The sequence below is a fragment of the Antrostomus carolinensis genome, unplaced genomic scaffold (genome assembly GCF_000700745.2).
Source record: "Antrostomus carolinensis isolate BGI_N321 unplaced genomic scaffold, ASM70074v2 scaffold16847, whole genome shotgun sequence".
NCBI lineage: Eukaryota > Metazoa > Chordata > Aves > Caprimulgiformes > Caprimulgidae > Antrostomus > Antrostomus carolinensis.
In genome coordinates, this window is record NW_010325521.1 from 16,695 (window position 1) to 27,684 (window position 10,990).

The following is a 10,990-nucleotide window of genomic DNA, read 5'->3' on the forward strand; positions in this document are numbered from 1 at the left end:
TCAGTCCCTCCATAAAGTCCTTTTTTTTCTCCATCCAGGCCTCAGTGCCTTTTTTGAAGACTTGGCAGCAGCATTTGAGGGTTAAAGCACCAAAGCATGGAGCAGGAACAGAGGTGGCACAGCACGGCTGCTTATCCTCACTACACCATGTGAAATGAAACTGCAGTGTAGGTTTAATTAACTTGATAGGGTGTGGGATGGGCTAAATGTGGATGTCAGGTTTGTAACCGTAGGGTGTCACCCAGCAGCATTCATCTGGGGCTGGATGGGGGGAGAGCAGCCACTACCCCCTGTGTCTGCACAAGCAACCTACGACTGTTTTGACTCTGCAGGTTGAACCCAAGCGTGGTTGGTGAGGCAGGGCTATGCCAGCTGGTGCATCTTCACTTTGTATTGTTTACTTAGTCAGCTTTAGCCTCCTCATTTTCCACTCCCCGCTAATTTGCAGTTGGCACTAATGCAATTCTGTTGCAATTATTATTTCCTTCTAGAGTTAGGATGCAAGCATTTTCACATGCTCTGAAATTTCTGGAACCATTTTGTCATCAAGGTGTAGAGGTTTCTACCATGGAGTGAAGGCAGATGCTGGTTGCCACAGCCAGCAAGACCCTGTGGCACCCGGTGAGAGCCCAGGGCAGGGCAAAAGCTGCCAGGGCAGCAAGGGCTTAGGGCTCAACGGGGCCAGAATCCCAGTTTGAAGTGTTTGGGGGTCTGCAAAGCAGGTTGTAGGAGGAAGAAGGTGTTTCACTTGTGATTGAGTAGACTGGAGTTAGACAAGCTGCTATGGATGTTGAAATGGTGGTGTGATCCCCTGTTCTGCCAGCCTTTCACCCACCCCTCATCTTAACCCTGAGCTCACAGTGTTGCCAGAGTCAGAGAGCAGGACCAGTGAACAGACCTGTTTTCTTCTGTTCTTCTTTGTCTTTCCTTTTGGTTCTTGGCTCTGCTGCACCCCAAGAGATCACCCACCTGTCCCAGCGCCGTGGTGTGCTGGGCTGCAGCACCTGCGGTGGGTGATGGTTGGTATGTTCACAAGAGGCTGAGGATCTCCTCTACTGCCAAGAGACTTGCTGAGGGCTATCAAATCCAGAAGGAACTCCATGTTCAAATGAAGGACTGTGAAATCCCTTACTTCAGCAATCTGCAACCCACCATGAGTCACTCCTTAGCACTGAAAGGTGTCTTTTCTCTTCCATGCTTGAGCATGACAATACTTCATGATCAAAATCCCCTTTCTGTCCCTGCAGGGAGAGCGATACCAACCTCATTAAGTAACAAACCTGGACAGAAAGGCTTTCTCCTAGGCTGTTCAGAACCAAAACATCAGCACCTTGGCCCGGCTCCAGCTGGAGGACGTGACGCAGGAAGCACCTTTCCTTGCCTGCCGTGGGACACACGCTGAAGGCACCTGAAGGCAAGTGGCCTGAGATGTGATCAGCAGGGCTGGAAATGTGGGCAGAGTCCTTGAAAGCCTCAGCCTCCTCACTCTGCGCCTGCTGGTGCCCTGACCCCAACTTTAACCCTCTGCAGCCAAGTTATCCATGACGCAGGCTTAGAAGAAATAAGATCTGCCTCAAGAGAAGGCCTGGAAGACTTAATTAGCTGCCTGCTGGCACTTGGCAATTAGTGCTGTTCAGCATGCCCCAATTATGGTACTATTAACTTTAGTTCTCTGGAAATTCACTGATTAATAATACTAATAATTCTACTGACCTCAAAGTAATTGCAGAACATTAAAGGAGAAAACTGTTTCTAATTAAGCAATTCCCAATCCTTCTGTTTTCTCCTTTTTTTTAAAGCATCTGGTGCCCTCTTGGCTGTCCCAGCATGGGGCTTGCCTGGCTGGGGAGATGGGACAGGGCAGAAACTGCTTTTCTCCACCTCGAGAAGTGACATCCCTGGAAATCTTCAGCACTTAAACGATCAAAGCCTGTGTAAACCATAACCCTGTGTTCTGTAAATGACTTCTGATGGGAAGCCTGTTTCATTGCCTGATGGAAGGAGACCCACAGCCTCCCCCGCACCCAAACACGAGGCTGGAGGTTGGAAAGCAGCAGAGATGCTCAAATATCAGTTCCCTCGCACATGCTCAGCACTGGGCTCTTTCCATCGACTTGGGATTTAATCACAGAGCTGAACTGAAAGGAAATATTTCCCTCTAGGAAAGCTCCTGCGGATGATAAAAGGGTCCAGACTGCTCTCAGCTTTGTGTGGGGAAGGTAAAGGGATGGGAGTGAGTTGAATGAAGATGAAAATTTTTCCAGAAAAATCCCACCAACTGACCTACCACATTTCCACGGGTTTTCCCAGAGCAGGACGGGCTGAAGGGACACGTTCCTGGAGGACGCAGGATGCCAGACACAGCGGTCGCACAGCCCTCACCACAGGTTGTCCCTTTGATGCTGGATGGCTCCAGGAAGAAAACGCTTGTGGTTTCTTCTTCCTTCTGCTGCAGACAGCGTTGGGGCTGGGGTCTGGGCTGGGACAGCCAGGCAGTGAGCAGAAACACAGCCCAGTAGCTGCTGGGAGTCACGCTGGGAGCTTTTGCAAGCAGGGAAAGCTCCCAGCTCTCCCCAAACCGGGAACATCCTCTCCCTGCAAGGCGGTCACAGAAAACCCCAACCTTTTCAAACAAAGGAAACAAAAAAGCCCACGGTGTTTGGAGGTACAGAAAGGGCTGGGTCCCTTTGGGGTTGCTGCCGTGCAGCATCATTGCTGGCTGGCAGGGCTCTGACTCAGCCCTGGGCATCCCCAGCGCCTGGCTTCCTCCTGCCAACCTCCGAAAATGGTCATTTAATAAAAATTGCTGCTAGCTCTCGTGATCTGAATGTGATACTTTTCAAAATGAGAAACAAATGGAAGTAGTCTGGCCCCAGTCTGCGCTGGGTGCTCGCAGTGATGCTGCATTGAGGCCTGAAGCAGAGAGAAAAAGCAGCCTAGGCGAGCCCTGTTAACACTGAAACCTAATGAGGACAAAGGCTGGGTGCTGCTAAGCGCCTTGCTCTGAGCACTGCAGTTCAGGGAGGATGCAGCCCAGGTTGTGCTCAGCACATGAACAGTTACAATAGCCCTGTCGCCACATCTCCCTTCGGAAGGAGGCAAATCCCTGTCCTGTCCTCTTGTGCTTTGGCCCATCAGCAAGGGAAAAGCAACCAAAACAGTCCCAAAATACTGAAATAAAGAACTGAAATGCTGCAGACAGGAGGGTTTCTTTCGTATTATGTTTTAGTTCTCAAATGCAACAACAGAAAAGAGAAGGGTAGAGAAATAATGAAGTTCCAAAACTGACCCTTTATGTTTAAAAAATTATTAGAGATGAGAATAAAATTTCATCTTGTATAATGAGATACTCAAAATTACCAGCTTTCATATATTGTATGTATTTATATGTATGCATGTATGTGTGTATATATATATATACACACACACACATATATATACGCACACATATATATATACACACACACACATATATATGTAAGTGCCCTATATTTAAAGGGTTAGCACTCCTCTTGGCAAGGGATCAATGAAAATGTTCCTCTCCAGTTTACCTCCAAATTACAAAGTGGCCATTATCTCATTCAAACATGTCCCTATATGTAAATATCACTTTAAAGGCCCCCTTACAAGTGCCTGGCACTCTTGTGCTGCCATTTTACATTACTCTTTCTTACCCAAGTCAGAGAAATGCTCCAGAATATATAAAATGCTTGCATTTTGTCTGTCTGGGGGAGCAGGAAGGGGAGGCAGAGAGCCATCTCAAGGAAGGTCCTGTGTTATTATGGGATTTGGTTTTTCTTCATAGGAATTTAAAAGCAATGATAGGCAATGCTTTACAATCAATAAAATAACACAGCTGGTGGTGCAATGCTGGGGACTGTGCTGTATTCATGACACCCTGTCTTTGCTTCCAACTCCCTCCCAGCAGCCCTGGGGGCAGAGGGACTGTCAGGGAAACAACTGACCGCTACCTACGTTGCACATTGTAAGGATTTGGAGCAAAGGGGCTTTTTCATTTAAAGGCTGAGCCAACTGAAAACCAAACCAAACCAAACAACCTTTTAATCTTTTTCTCCCCTTTTAAGCCCCAAATCTTGGCACTCTTGAGTAGCAGGAGAGAGGATTGAAGATGTCTTTACCATGCATGTGTCCAACAGATGCACCCAACAGAGCAGGGGCTGGTCCAGCCACCTGGAAGGGAGAACCTCTGGGAGATGGGGATGTCCAAGCAGGCCAGTCAACACACTTCCAAGAAAGATAAGGGGACATGAAAAACCAAATCATCCCTGCATGGCCTCTCGCTGCTGCTCCTCATGGAGCGGGGTCAGCTCTTTGTGGGCTGTCTCCAGCGGGTGGCTGGCTCCAGCCTCCTCTCTCGGCTGGTAGCTGGGCTGAAGCCGCGCTGACCGGCCCCTCCTGCTACCATTGGTGTTGTGAAATGTCCAAACCCTCCGCTCACACCCATTTGCAGATGGGCCACAGTTATTTTGTTAAATAAGCCAGCTATTAGGAAGCTTCTGTAGCTTTTTTTTTTTTTTTTTTTTTTGTCTGGCTGGGGGTTTTTTTGGTCTTTTTGTTTCTACTCTGGTATGCCAGAGAGATTTATAGAAACAGCATCAAAAGGCCTGAAACCGTAGGGGATGTACGTGCTAAACTGACCACCAGCCCCTGGATTTGTCAAGCTGGTATTTATTACAGCACTGGCAACCAGGGGAGGCTACAACTATGTTAAGATCTGTCTCAAAAGTCAACAGTGAAAATGCATCAAGGCTGACCACTTCCAACCAGCTTCCCAGTAATCCCTGCCTCCTTCCCTCTGACAGCACGACGGAGAGGGAACATAAACTGAAGGCAACAAAACACACCAAAAATCTATGAAGAAAAGGCACATTGGTCTACTGAAGACTCTGAGGTAGAAAATACTCACGTGACTGTAGGTTACTCGGGTGCTGTTACCCTTCGACATCTGAAAAACCATTCAGCTGTCAAAGGAGAGACGATGGGCTCTGTCACCACAGCTCCAAGTTATGCTAAGCATCATTAATCTGATTATTAAAAAGGTGGGAAAGCGTGCAGTGTTGTGTGCAGCCGCAGTACCAGCCAGAGGAAAAAATAAAAGTGATGCTTACAGGAAGAGACTGGAACGAACAATCATTTTATCCTGCAAAATCTCCAATTAGGAGTTGAAAACATAAAGACGGAGGCCCAGCAGCAGCGAGGACTAGGTAAGGTGAAGATTGGTTTTGGTTTATAACCTAGCAGGCTTTCATACTAAGAAAATCTACTGCAAAACAAGCAAACCAGTGGAAAAAAAACTGAAAACAAACAAAATATTTCTATAGCTAACTACAAACTTAACAACAGACATTTACAAGATCTCTTAGTGCATATTTACACTTACATTTTTGTTTTCTTTCCTAGAATTAAAGCTGCCATAATCTTCAAAGACTTTAGGGCTGTTTCAACAGCTGAATTACAAAACAGCTCAGCCACAAATTACAAAATAAACTTGATGGCTTAAATAAAGAGGAAAAAACAATCCACAACTTACTTCAATACAGATTTATATAGGAGAAATCATTCTCTTGACACATTTTCTAAGGCAGTGAAATTACAAACTTGTATTTTAATTTATGCTTTGATATTCTGGATGCTAAGGAGAAGCAGCTAACCCAGTCACTCGTTTCTCACCTTTTAGACCACAACCCTGCTGAAAGGGAAACTGGGCTGAAGCCATTCGCCTCCCAAAGCTCCTCCTCTACAAATGTAAGAGACCTCAGTGACAGCACAGGAGTCCCTCTCTCGGGACAGACCCTGCTCCACAGCCAAAGCAAAAGGGCAGCTATTTTGCAGCCCTCCTCGGAGACAATGCTGGGGAAGCTCCCTTGCTCTGGGCTGCTCTCCAGTTATTCCAGCATCTCCACTCCTGATCCTGAGCAGAGTCCAGGCCAAATGAAATCAAGTGTTCAAATACTTCAGAACAAGGACCAACACAGGTTCTGCTCGAGTTAGGAGGGCAGGTGGTCACCCTTTTCTTAAATCTCAATAGTTTAGCATGGCGGTGCAGAACAGCTGGGTTTCAACACTTCTGGAAACCTGAGAGATGATGCTGTTGGAAGTCAGACTCTAAAACCAACTTAGAATAAGATATTTTTGAAAAGAAATGTATTTTCTTCATAAATACAGTACAATTACATTTTACAATGTCTTTTTACTTTCTAGACATAAAAATACTAGCTTTTAGAAAAGAGTTTCTATACAAATACGTGAAAAGAGACCCCCCTCCCCACAACCCTGCCCCCCACCCCTGCCACAGAGCAAAACCATCGGCCGTGACATGAAGCAGCACGGTGAATCCCAGGCTAACCTGTGCCAGCCCTCACGGGGAGGGAGAGAAAGCCAAATCACCCCCAGGGTTTTGTGTGTCCTGACTGCACCGAGTTTCTATCGCCACCATTTTATAAGCAATGGCAAAGGCATCTCATCTGGCCATGGGTCTTGGGATTCACTGTACGAGTGTCCTGGCTCACGGGACATGGTTGTTACACGTCTCACGCACCACTGGTCATCGTTGTGGTCTCCTGGAGCAGGAGGTGTCCTTGGAAATGGTTCCAGCCCAAAGCTCTGCAAGTCTCCTCACTCAGGCAGCCTCAAAAACGAAGCAAAGCTAATGCCAGTTTTCAGCCTCTCACTCTACAAACTGGCCAACAGACGCAGAGACCACAGAGAAAGAATTTCAGCCCCTTGACAGTACTCGCTGACTTCAGCCACCCTTTGCAGACTCCTGAGGAGCAACTCACAGATCCCCATGAGTCAGACCACAGACCAAAAACTGCTGCTCTAGACCCCACAAGAGCTGTCAGGTAGGAGCTATTTGAAGTTAATAATGACATCAGGCCAGATGGGAGCAAAAGCCTTTACATCTCAGGCACTTCCCTGAGCTGTCAAATCCCAAAGGAACTGCCCAAGGGAAGGAGTTGTGAGTTTGGCCATTCTGAAAGTACTGAAAGGAAAGAGGAGAAGTAACTAAACTTGATTTTCTGGTTTTGCTCTACAAAGAATATGTGGCTTTCTTTATAAAAGCTACAATTCTGCTTCTAATACCCGAGTTTAACAAAAACTCTTAGTCTAAAATTTTGGTTTGCAAAGAAGGTCATTGCAATCACTGTGTTAAAAATAACTTTCTACTAGAAACAAGCTCTACAGAAGGAAAAGGAACAAGGTGTGCAGTTTGTCTCCTTAAAGCAGTTTCTGTTTAAAAACAACATAAAAATCTGTACAGAGAGACTAAAGACTATAGTACACATCTTCCTCAAAGCAAGCAGCTCTTCTACATTCACATCAGGATGGCTCTGAGGAAGCTCAAGGGAAAGAATACATTCCTGATGGCTCCTAGTTTATCAGCACAGGAAGATGACCTCAAACTTCCATGTCAAAAGTTTTGGGGGTTTTGCTTTTGGAAGAAATCAAAACTACAAAATAAGGCAAAGAACCTGACCTAAACAATGTAAAACTGTACCATCTTCTTCCAAATTTACTTCCACAGGCATAGAACTGTTCCTGCAATCCTGCTGGCTTGGACTGTCAGAGACCGCCTGGCTTCCATTTTTGGAGGATAATTGCTGTTCACAATCTGTATTTTATTCACAAAAAAAACATTATGTCCTTTTTCCTTTGTAAGAAATAGATTACAGAGGTTTTCAGTTCGAAAACAATGAGCTCCAAGGAGGATAAACGAATTATTTTTACCTAGTCTAGCTGAACAGCCAATATCAATTGGGGAAAATCAGTTTTCTAAACCAGATTTTATCTGCAAAGGATCCAAATTTTTCTAATGTTTTAGAATTAATGTGAATCAAGCAAGTTGGAACTGCTTGGAGCCCTACAGTTGCAAAACATCTTTCCTACTGCTCAGAAATACTTGTAAGGATGGAATATAATTTTTCCTGACTTTAAAAGAACAGAACAGCACTCAAACATCTCTCCCCTTCTCTCTCACAGACACTCAATGGCATTTGATCTGCCTTATTGTTCATTCTAAGTCCAAACCACAAAGTGTAATACAGAAAACTATGCTGAAACGGGAGAAAGATGGACACCTTGAACTAATGAGAAAAGCTTCTCCTGCACTTCCAGCTGTGGAGGAGGAAGAGAAATCACTTCAAATCATCCAGAGAGGGCATTACTTCATATAATGGGATGGAATTAAGCCAAGAGAAATAAACATTAAGATATTCTCAGGGATGAGAACGAAGAGGCTGTGAACAGTTTGTCTAGAAAAAAGTAGAGAACTAATCCAGACAGATTAGTAGAATGTACTTAGGGAAGGTCTACTGCACTGTCCAGAAAGATGATGTCCCACACGGCAGAGACAGTCAGAGCCTTAAAGTGCACCTCTGAAGTGTCTCAAGTAGTAGACCGAAGGGAGGTAGTGCTGCCTGTTAGAGCAGTCACTGGCAAAGCCAGGCGATTTAGCCTTAATTCATATCTTACCATATGCATTTTGCCATCTCTAACTTCTGTAGGTCTAGGAATACAGCCCAAAGAACAACAACAAGGAGCAAATCTGCTAGAAATGATGGGAAGTGTTTTCCCAGTTTTTTAAGCACTTGTCATTAGAAGACAAACAGAATCCAGCTCACAGCTGATCTGTAGGCACTGCTAAGTCACCTGTGCAGCAGACAGAAGGCACCTCCTTTCACCTCCCAACCCTCCATTGTGAAATTCATGTTATATGAACACCATATGGACACCATATCAGTAGTGTCAACTAAGTAGGAATTGAGGACATTCACTAACTGTTCGATGATAAATTGCTGATTTTCCTTATTTCTGAGGTGAAACGATCTGAAATGAAAATCTGGCTACTTTAATGCTGCACAGAAAGCTATGACTAGCCAGGTTCTCAATGTGCGACCACTGGCTATTAAATATTTTAACATTCAAGTAAAAAAAAAAAGTATTTTTTAATAGAAATTAATATTGAAGTGTTTTAATAAAATGAAAAGACAGTAACAAAAAATATTAATTTACTATTGGTCTTAATATCTCCTTACAGCATCTGCAACCAAAGCATTGCTGCATCTGTGCTAGTTCCCAAAAATCTGAAAGTGAACCTAATGACTTAAATGTGTAGCTTTCTTCTGCAACACCTCTGGGATTTTCTTTAAACTGCTCTCTCCAGATATATGAAGAAAAAAAGTATTTTAGAAGGAGAGAATTTGCCATCTGAAACTTTACACAGAGCTCCTCTTTAAAGCTCTACCTCTGAGGCTTTGCTATATGAAGAAGAATCCAGTATCTCCAAGAAGGATGGACATGCAAAGTAGAAGGGCATTTGAAATACAGAAAAATCTGCTACTGAGAAAGATCTCCACAGATGCAGTAGGTTAAGTTGCTAACACTGAAAAGCAACAGGGCTTGCCACTTGCACTATGGTAAATTTAGAGTAGTTCCACTAAAGCCAATGGAATTACAATGGTAGAAATCTGATCTAACAGATCAGGACTGAGCCTGGAGACTCTCCTTTTTAATTTATGTAAAACATGAATGAAATATATTATTTACTATTCACTGTATAAATTATTGAAAAAGTACTTAAGTATAAAAGTGTGGCAAATTCAATGAAAATAAAAATGTGAAATGTGACATTAATCACCGGAGTCATTTTTTATTTTTAAACAAAGAAATAACACGATTTGGAAAGAAAAGGAAAGAAAAGGAAAGAAAAGGAAAGAAAAGGAAAGAAAAGGAAAGAAAAGGAAAGAAAAGGAAAGAAAAGGAAAGAAAAGGAAAGAAAAGGAAAGAAAAGGAAAGAAAAGGAAAGAAAAGGAAAGAAAAGGAAAGAAAAGGAAAGAAAAGGAAAGAAAAGGAAAGAAAAGGAAAGAAAAGGAAAGAAAAGGAAAGAAAAGGAAAGAAAAGGAAAGAAAAGGAAAGAAAAGGAAAGAAAAGGAAAGAAAAGGAAAGAAAAGGAAAGAAAAGGAAAGAAAAGGAAAGAAAAGGAAAGAAAAGGAAAGAAAAGGAAAGAAAAGGAAAGAAAAGGAAAGAAAAGGAAAGAAAAGGAAAGAAAAGGAAAGAAAAGGAAAGAAAAGGAAAGAAAAGGAAAGAAAAGGAAAGAAAAGGAAAGAAAAGGAAAGAAAAGGAAAGAAAAGGAAAGAAAAGGAAAGAAAAGGAAAGAAAAGGAAAGAAAAGGAAAGAAAAGGAAAGAAAAGGAAAGAAAAGGAAAGAAAAGGAAAGAAAAGGAAAGAAAAGGAAAGAAAAGGAAAGAAAAGGAAAGAAAAGGAAAGAAAAGGAAAAGATAAAAGAAAAGAATAGGAAAGGACAAAAGAAAAGAATGTTACTACACTGAAAATTGAATCTTTCCAGCTATGAATGTGAAATACCTATTCTGAGTTCTTACACTGAGTGTAAAGAGAAACTTCCCTAAATCACAGGTCGAATTTATAACAGCTTCTCAGACCACCTGTATTCTAAAACCACTAAGTGACCTTGACAACAAAGTCCCTGGTTCTGATCATTATAAGGCCATTCTGCCCATCTTACTGCGCTCAAGCCAGACACTTAACCGACAGCTGTGCGTGTAGGCACTTCTGTTTAAGAGACTTGAAAAATACTGAAATATCAGATGTAGTGCACCTAAGTTCTTGTTTTCTCTCCAGATGTTACCAGATCCAGAATTTAAAAAAATAAAGGGGGAAACTTTCAAAAAACAAGTGTTATGGGTTTTTTATAATTTAGAACAAATTATAAATTAACCTGTCCATACTTTTGAGACATAATATACAAGAGCAAACAGCTGAGTGTTCTTTTATTACTCAGGTACTACAATTTTTTCCCAATAAAAATGTCTTTTAAAAATTTCTTGCTACTGTATCCCAGCTCGGATCCTGGTACAGCCTTTCAGATGAGGTATTCTACCATCTCTCCATCCGGGAGGTCCTGCCCCATGGTCTGAACAGGGGCTTTTCTTTCAAGAGTGCTGGAGTGGAAG

The 10,990-nt window shown here is 43.1% G+C and overlaps 1 protein-coding gene across 1 annotated transcript in view; it reads right to left on the minus strand.

Annotated features, from left to right (window-relative positions):
- Positions 1-10,710: 10,710 nt before the first annotated feature.
- Positions 10,711-10,990, minus strand: part of AMOT (angiomotin) — a 31,940-nt gene continuing 31,660 nt past the window's right edge. Inside the window, exon 11 of the mRNA XM_029085786.1 lies at positions 10,711-10,990. This exon is cut by the window's right edge and continues 5 nt beyond it. Coding sequence (XP_028941619.1) covers positions 10,900-10,990 — 91 coding nt within the window. The 3' untranslated portion in view covers positions 10,711-10,899.